Here is a 13,591-nt window from a genome sequence, read left to right as displayed (position 1 = left end):
CTAGATTCCATGTTCGTATGCGATGATGTTGTCTGCTATATCCTAAAAAACCAGACAAGGAAAAAAAAAGCGTTTACACACTTGCACACGCGGGTGCACTTGGGAATTGCAGCTCTTTCCTTTGAAATAGAACAAATATTACATATATCTTGCTTATAATACATCTTGATATCTTGGGGAAGAAAAATGTCTGACAACGAAGAGCTCCAGTATAATAATAAGATATGATAAACGAAACACATAACCCCAAAAGATTGAAAACAAAGAGAGAGCAGACAAGAAAATATCACGAGGAATCTTTACTTGGAGAGGAACTGCCATAGATGTAGCAGCCAAAGCCCCAAAATGTGACGACCAGAGAGAGGATCTTCAAGCCGCTCATTGGGTCTTTTAACAAAATGACAGCTGCAATGCTTGTGAGGGGTACCCTTATTGCATTCAGGACACCCGCAAGAACAGTGGACGACAAAAAAAGCACAGCAACACTCCCTAATACCCCCAGCTGGAAACTGATGGTGCTCCAAATGAGAACAAGGTAATAAGAAGATTTACCACCCTTGAAACTTCTGGCCTCGTATTTCATTCCCTGAAAATCGTTGTTCACAATTACTCCAATCGTGGTAAATACAAACGCAAACAAAGAGACCATCACTTGCTGCTCCAACACAACATGGAAGGACCTTCTACCAACTAGCTTCACGAAAACTAGTTCCGAAAGAGCAAATATGAGTCCGTGGAGAGCAGACCCTAAAATATCCCATACAAAACCCCAAATGTATTGCTTATCAGTGACATTTCCATATCTGTCTGAATCTGAATCCAAAGCAATGATGGTCATAGCAGCAGTAATGACAACAACAGCGTTTACTATTGCGGCGTTTAGCTTGTTCTTCACAAGTAGATATCCAAACAATGCAGAAAATACTAGAGATGATGATGCGAGAAGAGAAGCAGTAGATGCTGGGAGGTAAGCATATGCATAAGCATACATGAGGTTGTCAGCAGCACTTAAGAGACCAAGCACAATATAAGAATAAGTAAGTTTTAAAGTGAGGGGAGTAGGAGAGGTTTTGCAGACCAAGTATGTAGGGACCAAGATCAAAGCAGTCAGAGGCCACCCTGCAACTGCCACCCATGAAATGATCCACTTGCTAGTGCCACCATTGGCATAATAGACACGAGACAGAAGGCTTGATGCAGGGAATGCTACGAGCATTGCCGCACTGCTTAGAACAAGAAGAATCCAATGTGAGATTGGCTTTCTTTTGTATGCTTCCCTAGCCCTCGTCTCAAAGGCAGAAACCCGGCCCCGTAACGAAACTGGGAGATTTGATGGTTCCTCCTCCATTCTCCCCCCTGACATGAATATATATGATCATGAGAAAATATCAATATTAACAAGCCCATAAAATAGCAATCCAATCTTATTCATCCTCTCCTTTTATCTCATTTCCTAAAAATTCAAATCTTACACATTTAACTCCATTTAAACAGAATCCAACAGTTAATTTTCTCATCCTCCGACCAAAAATTCTAGATTTTTTTTCACTTTCTGAAGTTATCCACCACTCAATCAAGATAAATTCATTGAATTCTGGTTAACTCAGCTTAAAATGGATGATAATTGAGGGAAAGGAGGGAAAGTAATCCAAACTAATTTTTTTTGGATCTTAGTACCCTAACTTAGATACCTGCCGTGCAAAATCATTGCTTCAAATTGACCACATTTTTCTTTTTCTTTTTCCCATGAAGAGGAAGAGTACTTGATGTGATAAATATAAGCAGTAAATGCACACTATATTGAACCCACCATGAAACTATACTGATGTAGAACAAGAAGAGAATTAGAGTGGAGGGGAACATAGGATAGGAGAGGAGAGAAGAAGAAGAACAAGACAGAGGCAAAATAAAAAAGAAGTAGGAACCAAACCAGAAGCAAACTACAGCTAACCAGCATCTCTACAGTAAAAGAAACCAAATACAATCCCTACACAAAACTTCAAAGGAAACTAACTAAAATCTACACGAATAAACCCAATTTCTAAGCTTATTTGCATGTATAATAGAAGGGCAATACACAGCTGAGGCCATAAAAGCCATTAAGCTTAAAGATTTGAACTTTGAAGAACAACATAACAAGTAAACAGAAAAAGTGAAAAGTTAAAAAGAAAACAGCTCAATCTCAGTACTGCTGCTGAAGAACAATGCGTTGGACAAGCGAACAGAAAAGGTGAACAGTGCATACTTTTCAATTCCAATTTTCCATACAGCGACACAGATTATCCACCCAACACACAGAAACAGGAATTTCGATTGAATATTCTCTCTCAAGCAACCAACCAATCAGCATCAAAATGAAAAGAAAAAGAAAAACAGAAATCAATAAAAAGAAGTGAAATTGAGTAAAGAAAAGGCTAACCTGACTCTAGCAGCGGCTGCATTAAATGAGGATGACAGCGAGAGCCTATAGGGTAGAGAATAGCTAGAGAGTATTTTGGAGGTGAAGATAAGACGGAAGCGAATTGAAGTGAAAAGGCTGCGTTTGCGTTAGCCGGAGCATGCAAGTACAAGTCACATAGTTTTTGTTTGGGGTTGGGGTTGGGTTTAGGTAGGTTGTGAATTCATTGATCTACTTGTATTAGTTGTAGTTGTTGTGAACGTGTTCTTTCTCAACTCCGACGGGTTTGGATTGGGTAGATTTGCGTGACTCTACTTTTCGGGATATCTGGATGGACTGGACTCTGTGTGAAGGAATGTTTATTTATTTATTTCTTCAGGACTGTATTCCCAAGTGTGGAGGATGATGACGGAGACGGCCTCATTAATTTTCAACCCTTTAAATATATAAAACTCGTCATAAATATGTACATATATCGTCCTCGTCGTTCGTGGAATCGAAATGGTATTGAAAAAATAACTTTGTCTTCTGCTCTATATCTTGATTGGACAACAAACGGCCACGTGCTCAGAGTTCTATCATCAGCGTTTGCGTTTCTGTTCTTGGTAGTCGGATTAACTTTCTCGCAAGAATCTCCCTTTAATCTTTCACAAAGAAAGCAGTTTAATTAGGAGCCTTCCAATCCATAACAAAAAACGGCAAAGTGGTAATTGCGTTCTGACTTTCGAAAAGGGTTTTCCACTATAACCACACACTCTTCTTCCAACAATTAATATTCTCGGCTAGTAAACTACACCTTTTATTTTATTTTTCATAAGATTATAAGCGAATTTTATTTTTCATCTTTGCATATATGCAAGACAAGCGGTCCGTAATCATTTGGTTTAAAGACATGAATTTACTTTTGCGAGATCATGAATCCAAATCTTGAAATTTCACATGAATTCAAATCTTGAGTGTTGGCATGAATTCAAGTTTTTCAAAAAATAATTGTTATATAAAAAAGAATAAGGTTGTAAATGATATATGAAATAATGTTGATAAATAAAATATTGTCATAGCAATTGAGGTTAAAAATAGAATGCAAAATTCGAGGTTGAACTCCTAAAGTGATGAGCCAATAAATAAAGGAAGAGAATGAGTAGAATATCACTTTTTTAGGTGCTTATAACATCTGATTAAATTAATACAAGATTTTTATTTAAACACACAAATTACAGAAAATGGGTCACTATGTCCGAGTCCAAACGGCGGCCGAAAGGAAACCGTCAAGTCAACAAAACAACGATGATCCCCGCATCTGATGTAACGCAGATATTAACGGCTTCGGTTACACCGTCATAACAACCACCTGAGTCAACGCCAGTCAAAGACACATATATCCCCCACAACATCTCTCACCGTCTCTTTCTCTCTCTCTCTCTCTCTCTCTCTCTCCTTAATCTACAAACCGGTACACAGAATCCAAAACATTTTTCGGTTTCGGTCTCATTTCCGGGGTCGATTTTGGACACTATAAAAGTCACAGTACCAACAGTTGCGAAAAACTTTACTCTCTTAGAGTGAGTGACAATCGGCCATGGCTGAGCACGAGAGCTTCGATGCTCTCCAAGTAGAAAAGCTAAAGCCAAACGAACAAGAACAAGAAGAAGATGAAGAAGGCGATGAAGATGAAGACGAGGACGAAGAAGGAAAGCGACTCGGTGAAATTCATCTGGGCGAGTTACAGAACTCTGCACCGGAGTCAAGAGAGACGCAATTAGAAACCCTAGCGGTGCCTTCTACGCTGGAATTATCAGAGAACGATCAGTGTGCAGGTAAGCTTTGTTCTTCGGAAACGGTGTGTTAGTTTTTGGAAGAAAAAAAATGTTTTTTTGTTTTTTTATTTTATATTGCTTTAGTGCTTGGTGGGATTATAGTGAACGGGGTGATCTTGTGTGGTTGATCCCACAGGTTTTCAGGTTAACTCCACGTCACAGTCGATTGATGGAGCTCAATTACAGGTTAGAAGCTCATTCATATTCAATTTCTTAACTTTTGATCTTTGGCTAAGTGAATTGTGAGCACTTTTATTTGCGTGAAATTACTGATTCTTTTGAGAATTTCTGTTTGCTTGACTTTTGTTTTTTGGGCTGGAGTGAGGAGGGACGTATAAATATATCACGAATTGGGAGAGAAGTCATGTGTGCAAGGGTGCTGGTGGAAATGGTTTTGCATTCTTGCAGTTTTTTGTTTATGAATTTTCCTTGGAATTGAAATCTATGAGTGCCTTTTCATGGGGGCGAGCAAAAATGTTTGTTAAAGTTCTTGTTTGAGGGTTGAAATCATGAATCCAAAATCCTTGTGATTATAGCCTCGCAGTTTTTGTGAAGCCCTCTAGGTACTAAGTAGGGAGAGAGCCACAAGTGAAGAGGAGTGTCAGGTTGCAAAATAATTGTTAGCCTGTATCGCTCTTTTGGAGTAGTGATAACCAAAGTAAAGTCTTTTCCTCTTTCCTTTTGAACTTATCTGTCAAAAAGGAAAAAATAAAAAATAAAGAGATATTATCTCACATACTGTTTGCTTTCTGGAGAGGTGGATTATATGTCAAAATGAAAAGAATGTTAAAGTATCATTTTTCAGAGGATTGGCTGGAAGTTAGAAAACTTGACCACTTTGTGATCAGATAATATCAGAAGACAAAATGATTGGATTTTATGACTGATGGAACAGGCCAATACATTTAACAATAAAAACTTTCAGTCTATATGTGTGAGGAACAGGCCAACTTAATTGACCTTACATAATATCATTTAGACCTCTTACAGTCTAACTTGAGGCGTGGGTCTTCCTTACGACAAATTCTAGATGCACATTCGTGCCAATCTGAATGGGTCTTGGATGCATCTTGTATCACGTAATTTGAATCATATGCAACTCCAGAATGTTATACCTCTCATTATCATAAGTCAAATATCTGCTTCCTTGTGTTTCACTTGTATAATTATTTTCCTTGTTATCTCTCAGGAGCAACTTGGGGTGAGCCACCAGGAAATTTTGGCAATTGTAACACACCAGGATTCTCAGATGCAGACACAAAGTCCGGTTCAGTTGGCTGTTTATCCAACTCCATTGTCAGAACTATCACCAACGTCTGTTACACAATCCATTCAGACTCAGACACAAAGTCCGCTTCAGTTGACTGTTTATCCAACTCCGTTGTCAGAACTATCACCAACTTCTGTTACGCAATCCATTTCATCTGCTCCCAGCCCAATTCTGCTAGAACAAAAACTGCCACCAGAAAAGGTTAATACTTTATGTACACCAGAGGTGGACAAGCAAAATTCTTCTGACCATAAATTTATATCTTCTGTTCCTCTTGTGAAGACTTCTGCTTCTGATGGTTACAACTGGAGAAAATATGGTCAGAAGCAAGTGAAGAGCCCTCAAGGTTCTCGAAGTTATTATAGATGCACATATTCTGAGTGTTATGCCAAGAAGATTGAATGCTGTGACCACTCGGGCTATGTAACAGAAATTGTTTACAAAAGCCAACATACTCATGAGCCCCCTCGAAAAAGTAACTGCACAAAGGAAAGTAAACTTGCATTATCTGCTGAGTGTGTAAGGAATAGTGTTACAGAACATCCCTGCAGAACAGTTAATGATTCAGAGGTGTCCACATCCTCAAAAGAACGTATTCAAGAAACACCTTCAATTCCTGAAAGAAAGCGGCAAAGCCCAAGTGACTCTGATGGTAATGGTGATGTTAAGATCAAGGAGGAGCATGGTGATGGTGATGAACCAGAACCCAAACGAAGGCAAGTTTACTCGTAGATTTTGTTTCCTTTTCTCATGCTGTATTTTGTAACATATTTGTTCAAAGGAGTAGAAATTTACCTGGTTTTGATATACTCTCTGCTTATTGATAACCAGAGTGAAGAAAAGCAACTTAGAGTATTCAACTTCTCTCCTAAAACCTGGCAAGAAACCTAAATTTGTTGTGCATGCGGCGGGGGATGTTGGAATATCAGGTGATGGATACAGATGGCGCAAATACGGACAGAAGATGGTGAAAGGAAATCCGCATCCCAGGTATGCCCATTTCCTTCATCTTTTTTCTTTGTAGCTTGATATATTGACCTAATTAATCAGCATCTGGGGTTCAGATTCAGTATTTTATGTTGTTAAAGATGTTAGGCATATGTTCTCTTTACATAAACTTCATCTTGCCTTTGTGCTAGACTTATCTGCTTTAAAACTTCATAGTGCGCTTAATTTTTGAAAGATGCAATTGGACGAACTGGAAATTTCAATGATGCAGAGCCTTAGTTATGAATTTTCAAAAGAACAACTTAAATGTTCCAATTTGCTTTTGATTCTTAAGCAATGTTAACTGTTTCCATTTTCATTTATTTGCGCTTGCAAGATGCAAGCAGAGCAGAAATGACATTGACTAAAGAATGCCTTTTACTCATTTTGTATTTTGTCTGGTGGCGTCTATAATCAAATGAAGCTTTTGATATAATATCTGCCAGTTGTGAGTATCAATTGACAAGAAATAGAAAGTGAATGGAATTTATGCAGAGTGTTAAGAGAGCGTTATTGTTTATTATTATTAATCATGACATATGAACCTCTCCCTTTGGTTGTAATTTGACTCTTTGGTATTATGTATCTGGGGATATGAATATTAAGCTATTTGTAGCTTTAAATCAGAAAGTGTCTTTTCTCTGTACAGTAATCTTGAGCTGCAGAATTGCCAGCTAAAAGGTTATCAACAGTTTCAAATGATGCAAATAATAGAGAATAATTGTTGGGTATGCTATGCATGCAGTTGCCTTTAGACTTAAAGGAGTTTGCTTATTGCATAAATCTCCGTTGCTTATCATGTGAGCTGTTGAAACCCCACTTAGGAACTACTACATGTATTCCTTTCCTTATGTTTTGATAATTGTATTTAAATTTTTTAGGAACTACTACAGATGCACTTCTGCTGGGTGTCCAGTCCGGAAGCACATTGAAACAGCCATAGATAACACAAGTGCTGTGATTATAACATACAAGGGGATACATGACCATGACATGCCTGTTCCAAAGAAACGACATGGCCCTCCGAGTGCTCCTCTTGTTGCTGCCGCTGCTCCTGCTTCCATGAACAATTTGCATATCAAGAAGACCGATACACACCATAACCAGATTTCTTCAACCCAGTGGTCAGTGGACACCGGGGGAGAATTGACTGGTGAGGCCTTGGACCTTGGAGGCGAGAAGGCAATGGAATCAGCTCGAACTCTTTTGAGCATTGGATTTGAAATCAAGCCTTGCTGAAAGTTCCTTAGCTGGCCTAAGTACTGATAAAGACCATCATCGACGGGCCTTAGAAAAGCAAGCAGTGTATCTATATAAAATTTTATAAGTTATCACATTGGCAGGTTTGATTTTTTATTTTGATTTTGTTGTGGGTGTCTTTCACCTTTCAGCTGTAGTCTTATAGTTCACAGTTGTGTAGATTTGGTATTTGTACACCCTTGCATATCTTGTGTTGAATAGGTTAATCGCAGTGAAACAGTATAGAAATGGGTGGCATTTTTTTCCGCCTGATGTTTGCAGTTATTTCCTTCAGATCAAGTAGATAAAACAAAATTTAAATGGTCAATTTACTTTGGTTAGAAAACTTGAATAGATAACTTGAGAGAAGTTTTTCTCTTCTGGAAAAGTTGGGATTGTGCTGTTGCTAACAGTACACAAGTCTCCAAGACAATCCATCTGTCGTTGTCTCAATGAACCCACCTTGGTAAGATTGGATAAAATAAAATGTTTGAGGCAGAAGGCAGAAGGCAGAAGGGTTTCCTAGACAGTAGTCAGCAATTAAATTCACACTTGAAAGAGCGGTGGCCCACATTTTTAGGTGAACTTGTTGAGGCAAGAGTGCAAACATGTCCATCAATCAATTAGCAGTTCCCCGTCGCCGGTCATATGGGGACAAAGACAAGGAGATATTGTGCTACACATCCTTCATTGTCAATTTGTCACCAAAATGACTCATCAGATGTAGAGTTGCAACTTGCAGCTGTCCAGTCCAGCACATTGCTTAAGGTATACCATCTGGGATATCAACCAGCCCCACCCCACAATTGTCAGGCAAAAGCTAAACCTAGAATGAATCAGATAGAGAAGCTTTGCAGTGTATTTTCTTCTCTTCTTTTTCTTCTTTTTAATGCGCAAATCTGGTTCTAAAGAGATTCTAATTACTAATCTCTTAACTGTACAAAAAATTGTATATTAGTTTTTGAAAGCTCTCAAGACTAGAGAAGCCGCACCAACGGCACAATCACCAGTTTTCATTTTAATCCACTTCAGTAATCTACAGAGCGAGAATCCATAATGCTTCAGAATTCATTAATTACACACAAAACCCTCTTCACTACTACCCAATACAAGAGTAGCTCTGAATCAGTCAATGTGGCAAACTGATGATTGAAACCGGCTGACCAAGGCATTTTCTTTATAAGTCTGAGGAGAAACTCAATTCATCCATGGCAACAGATAAGTCCGATTCTATCCCATTTTCTGTTTTCTTTTCAGCCTCATCCTTGATTCCATAATCTTCCTTCCCTTCCGCTGCGTTTAGGCACTCCTGAAATCTGAAGCAACTAACGAGATGGTCATTTGTAATTCCAGCGACCTGCATGAAAGAATAAATAACAGTTGGCCCCACACTTCGAAATCCCCTTCTCACGAGGTCTTTGCTTATCACATCTGCTTTTGGAGTTTTTGCCGGAACCTGCCGAGGATACCGGAATCTGCTAACTATAGGCTTGTTATTCACAAAGCTCCAAATATACTTGTCAAATGATCCAAACTCTTCTATGACCTGGCATCAGCAAAACCTGCAAAAAGTTAGTGGCAACGATAATCATAGCAATTAAAAAATGTGCAATCATGGATACAGTAAAAGGGTTATTGGATGGTGGTTAATGGTTGGAGCTTATCAAGTCAAATACGTGATTCAGGATTAAGTAATGAAGCAAGCTGGCATGTTGAAGAAAGGAATAATTAGGTTGCATGAGCAATTCTTGAGGTAAGATAGAAGGTCAGGCTGCTGTATGGATGATAGAATTACAATTTGCCCTATATGTGTGATACAAATTACAGAGAGGTGAGGACCACCATTCAACTACTTTTTTCACCTAACCTACCTGATCAAATGATCACTAAGCACCCATTATATGCCATTTAATTGCTTGCACAAACAAGAGAAAACATGTGGTCCCCAGTTTATTTGTGTAAAATTGAGTGAATGAGGCTATTTTGTTTGTAGAAAGTGATGCATAAAATAATTCCACTAGTACAATTATACTAACAACGTGCCACGTTAGTTTTGGCTAAAATTAGGTATCATTGAAAAAGTACATTATACTGGATGCTTACATGCATACGGTTTCTTAGTACTTCCCATATATGAGCTAGTAGTAATTTACTAAGTCTGCACATGTGTGCTTCTTCTGCTAGTCAATCTCATACAACTGGAGGAGGAAATGAGCATTTACCTTGGTCATTTGACGTGCATTCTCAATGATAGCACGCAACTTTAGTTCAGACAATAGGGAACTTGCAGTGCTTCCGGGTGCTATTAGCTTCTTCTCATTCAACTTTGAGACGGCAACAGGATCAAAGTCTGCAAACACTTCCCTGCAAAAAGAAGCTTGTCAATTAATCACATAGAGTGGAAAGGCCATGCAACAGGGAAGGGGCCATCACTAAAAGGCCCCAACCTCTTTATACAGAACATAATTTAGGGTAAGTCGGTTACTATTTAAAAAAGAGAACCTGCACAGAAACAGTACCTAAAGATGTGCTTTTTGCTTAGAATGGCAGGCCATGAAAGTTCAGCCAAAGCACCAGATAAGACAAGAAGCTCAAACAGTTTCCTGTATGTGGTCAAGCAGATCAGGAAAATGACTGTGAAGTAGAGTTTTATAAAGTAATCTTCATTTCAATCAACATAGATGCAGATAGTGTTGCTATGACATACTTGTCATCGTGTACTGGAAGCCCCCATTCTTCATCATGAAAAGCAGCATAGCATGGATCTGCTTACAACATATCAATCTCGATCAGAATATAAATCTATGAAAGAAGAATATCAAGCCATGTAGAAAATTATATTTGGTTCAACTATCCAAGATGTTTCTCTGGCTATAATACATGTAGTTCTACTTCCACAAGACTTTGCATGGTTATAAGGCTAGCACCCATCAAAAGAAAGAAACCCCTCCACCCTCTCCCTAAATGGAAATGAAAATCTTTCAAATTGTTGCCTTCTGGAGTTATATATCTGTTTTCTATCATCCATGACCCAAACAAGTGTGCAATAAATTATTCATAACAAATTGACAATGAGACAAAATCAATATAATGGCGAAGGGCCGAGTGTAGAATTTCCTGCTTGGACATCAGAAGAACAGTGCATTTATACACATTTGTTAACTTATACAACAGCTTTGAGGAGAGTAAGTTTTAATCCAATTAAGCCTTAAACATGACTAGTTCCATCAGCAATTGCCTGTTAAACCCTAATGAGAACCTTATCCTCCCTTAACTTGAAGCTCTTCACTCAAAGGTACAGAATTCTTTGATTTTGTTGGGGAAATATGAACTGCAATGCTGGTCATTTTGATTTTGAACTGTCGTTAACTTATGTCTTCATTGTCAAGTATAATATAGATTACGAGGGGCATGCGGTGAAAAAATTAATTTGCCTAAACTCCGGTGATTTGTGAATTAAATCATGCCAGTCTACTGCTAGTCTGAAACGTGTCACAAGATAATCGTATAACAATACCGGGAGGGGCATATATTCTACAAATCTTTATGGTACTTATTACCGGCTAAGAATATATCATGAGAATAATTATACGAAAGGCACATTACTAACTAGAAAGAAATAACCAATCGCTCCAGAAGCAAATATTTTCACCAGGATCAATGAAATAAGAACGAACCAGTATTAGGCGTCACCCAAGCACACCTCTTCTTCGACTGCGAACCATCAGGAGGAGAGTCCAATCCACCATCAGAAACAACACTTCTTGGCTTCGAAACATACTGCTTCCTCCTACTGCCTGCACTATTCGACCTAGTCAGCCTACCAGTAGATGCTCTACTATGAAACGAATCCGTAGAGGCATCCGATGAACATGAAGCATTTAGTGAAAAATTTGAGTGCAATAACTGCTCGTGCCGACGAAGCACTGACGGAACACTGGGAGAATGCAGCTGAGGAGAGGTAGTTAGCATTGAAGATTGACGAGTTTTCTTCTCTTCAGCTGAGGCAACCTTCTCAGCTAATTTCTCAGCCTTTCTCAGTGGCTTTGAAACTGGTTTTCGAGCGCTGAACGTCCCTGCCTTGTTCCCAGCAGGTCCAAGCACTGGCCTTGACTCTGAATCAGCCACATTGATAGACCTTACTCTCGGAGCTCCTGACATTAGTATCACTCCTTTGGCTGAACACCAAATTCTCCCAAGGATCTCAGCCTTTTTCCCCACTCAGAATCAAAAGAAAAATAAAATACACACTTCGAATTCAACCAGAATATGGGTTTGCCCGAGCAGCTAATATGATCCAACAAACCCTCAAATCATCAAAAACCCATCTTGAAAATTCACTAAAACCCAGATTCTTCTTTTACTTTCAAAAGCTCAAACAACCAGAAAGACCCCCAGAGACCCAAAAGCATATGGATTTTACACTTCCACTATGCACATTCATTGACCTTGCTCTTCAAGTTCCCAAAACAGATCTCAACTTTTCAAACACACGAGCCCCTCAAAGTTATACTTCGACCAACCCTTGGGTCCATTCACATTCAAAATTCACCAAGCCAATACTCGACCCCTTCGAAACACCACTTTGCAGAAACCACTAAAACCCCCATTTTTCCAATGCCCAGACTCCAACTTGCCCAAAACCCCTAAGAAAGTCAAGACCCACTCAGAATTCCACAGAAAATAAGTGAAAGAAAAATAGCTTAACCTTTAGGTACCAAAAAACTAGGGCTTTATATACACAGCTCGATTAATTCCCCAAAAAAGATAAATGAGCTTTCAAAGAGCCTCGAAACCCAGAGATTCCCATTCTGCACTTTTGTGGAAAACAGAGCGACTGAAAATATCTAAAAGAGAGAAAAGCAGAGGTTTTTCAAACGAACTGTGTCGTTCGCTCACTACAGCACATGGAAAGAGTAAAGCTGACACAAAGGAAATGAACTCTTTGCAATTCCCATACTTTTTCCGAGAAAAATGACCCGAAGGAAAGTTTCCGAGAAAATGCGGGAAAGCGGGTTTTGTGGGAATTGAAGAGAAAATGGTTTCGATCTTAAGGAATTGAAATTTCTCTCCCTGAATTTGGACAGAGGGAGACAGAATGAGCAGAAGACACAGAGAGAGAGTGAAAGGTTGTCCTGTTTTATTTATCGTGGGGTGACCTAAAGAGCCGGTGTGAAGTTACATTTTTACCGGCTGTGGCCCGGTTATTTTTGATTGCGCTGCACACCAAAGTGGAACATTTCAGCTCTTGTGATTTGAAGAAGAAGATTATGAAATTAAACCATTTCTTATATTAAATAAAACACTTGACATTCAAGACGTTGAGTTTTGAGCTGGATGAAAATGTATTGTTATTCTACCTAAAACTAATATTTATTTGGAGGAAGCAGTAAGCAAGCAAAGCAATCATTGATTTATTTTTTTCCTAAATACTACGAGGTGTCCCCACACTTGAAGAGTATGATTAATCTTTGGTTGGGATTCGACTTGCTCCTAGTCAAAGTCTTCCAACGGGTTTGAACTCTTGTCATTGAGGCACTGGTAGCTCTCCATTTGGAGGTGGCAGTTTGACATGCAAATGTATAATTCACAACACTATAACACGTGTGATAACGCTTTCACGTAACATAATATTATTGGCTGGGAATAACAAACTTAGCACTATTCCCGTTGCAACTAAGTTTTTCTCCAAATTCAGGTACATTTTACACAACAGCCTGAGGCTTTTACTGTTTAACCTGATCACATCAATGGACCGCTGCGACTCTTCTGGTAGCCTTTCATGTCTCATTTGGCATGCAAACGCACAAAGACAAAAAGGACCTTAATTACTGCACCCCTTTGTCTCTTTGCCTTCCAAACGATCCCATCTCATATGCT

General features: G+C 38.9%; 3 protein-coding genes across 4 annotated transcripts; 1 reads left to right on the top strand and 2 right to left on the bottom strand.

Annotated features, from left to right (window-relative positions):
* Nucleotides 1-94: 94 nt before the first annotated feature.
* PUP5 (purine permease 5) lies at nucleotides 95-2,846 on the bottom strand. The gene is made up of 2 exons (XM_008244761.2): nucleotides 2,420-2,846; nucleotides 95-1,356 (listed from the first exon to the last, which is right to left on the bottom strand). The coding sequence occupies exons 1-2, from the start codon at nucleotides 2,439-2,441 to the stop codon at nucleotides 287-289; spliced, it is 1,092 nt and encodes a 363-aa protein (XP_008242983.2). The 5' UTR covers nucleotides 2,442-2,846; the 3' UTR covers nucleotides 95-286.
* A 988-nt stretch (nucleotides 2,847-3,834) lies between these two features.
* WRKY32 (WRKY DNA-binding protein 32) lies at nucleotides 3,835-7,996 on the top strand. Of its 2 annotated transcripts, none has more exons than XM_089042471.1 (5): nucleotides 3,835-4,215; nucleotides 4,352-4,401; nucleotides 5,405-6,201; nucleotides 6,317-6,475; nucleotides 7,366-7,996. In XM_089042471.1, the coding sequence occupies exons 1-5, from the start codon at nucleotides 3,978-3,980 to the stop codon at nucleotides 7,709-7,711; spliced, it is 1,590 nt and encodes a 529-aa protein (XP_088898597.1). In that variant the 5' UTR covers nucleotides 3,835-3,977; the 3' UTR covers nucleotides 7,712-7,996. The 2 variants fall into 2 exon arrangements, with proteins under 2 accessions (XP_088898597.1, XP_008242986.2); XM_008244764.3 differs by having other exon boundaries at nucleotides 7,354-7,996.
* Nucleotides 7,997-8,689: 693 nt separating this feature from the next.
* Nucleotides 8,690-12,848, bottom strand: LOC103341267 (DNA glycosylase superfamily protein). The gene is made up of 5 exons (XM_008244765.2): nucleotides 11,389-12,848; nucleotides 10,419-10,476; nucleotides 10,231-10,314; nucleotides 9,934-10,075; nucleotides 8,690-9,257 (listed from the first exon to the last, which is right to left on the bottom strand). The coding sequence occupies exons 1-5, from the start codon at nucleotides 11,870-11,872 to the stop codon at nucleotides 8,889-8,891; spliced, it is 1,137 nt and encodes a 378-aa protein (XP_008242987.1). The 5' UTR covers nucleotides 11,873-12,848; the 3' UTR covers nucleotides 8,690-8,888.
* Between the last annotated feature and the right edge of the window lie 743 nt (nucleotides 12,849-13,591).

The sequence above is a fragment of the Prunus mume genome, linkage group LG8, assembly GCF_029339155.1.
Source record: "Prunus mume cultivar Tortuosa linkage group LG8, ASM2933915v1, whole genome shotgun sequence".
In the NCBI taxonomy this organism is placed as follows: Eukaryota; Viridiplantae; Streptophyta; class Magnoliopsida; order Rosales; family Rosaceae; genus Prunus; species Prunus mume.
The sequence above is the reverse complement of the archived record's forward strand: the minus strand, read 5'-3'. Positions and strand labels throughout refer to the sequence as shown.

Bases quoted from the DNA above. Each gene is read 5' to 3' on its own strand.
- PUP5 (XM_008244761.2), bottom strand. From the start codon at position 2,441: ATGCAGCCGCTGCTAGAGTCAG. The intron at 1,357-2,419 runs GTTAGCCTTTTC...TATTCATGTCAG, and splicing joins GCAGCCGCTGCTAGAGTCAG to GGGGGAGAATGGAGGAGGAA.
- WRKY32 (XM_008244764.3), top strand. From the start codon at position 3,978: ATGGCTGAGCACGAGAGCTTCGATGCTCTCCAAGTAGAAAAGCTAAAG. The intron at 4,402-5,404 runs GTTAGAAGCTCA...GTTATCTCTCAG, and splicing joins TTGATGGAGCTCAATTACAG to GAGCAACTTGGGGTGAGCCA. The intron at 6,476-7,353 runs GTATGCCCATTT...TAAATTTTTTAG, and splicing joins AAAGGAAATCCGCATCCCAG to GAACTACTACAGATGCACTT.
- LOC103341267 (XM_008244765.2), bottom strand. From the start codon at position 11,872: ATGTCAGGAGCTCCGAGAGTAAGGTCTATCAATGTGGCTGATTCAGAG. The intron at 10,477-11,388 runs GTTCGTTCTTAT...TGTTGTAAGCAG, and splicing joins TTGGGTGACGCCTAATACTG to ATCCATGCTATGCTGCTTTT. The intron at 9,258-9,933 runs GTAAATGCTCAT...TGCTGATGCCAG, and splicing joins ATGCACGTCAAATGACCAAG to GTCATAGAAGAGTTTGGATC.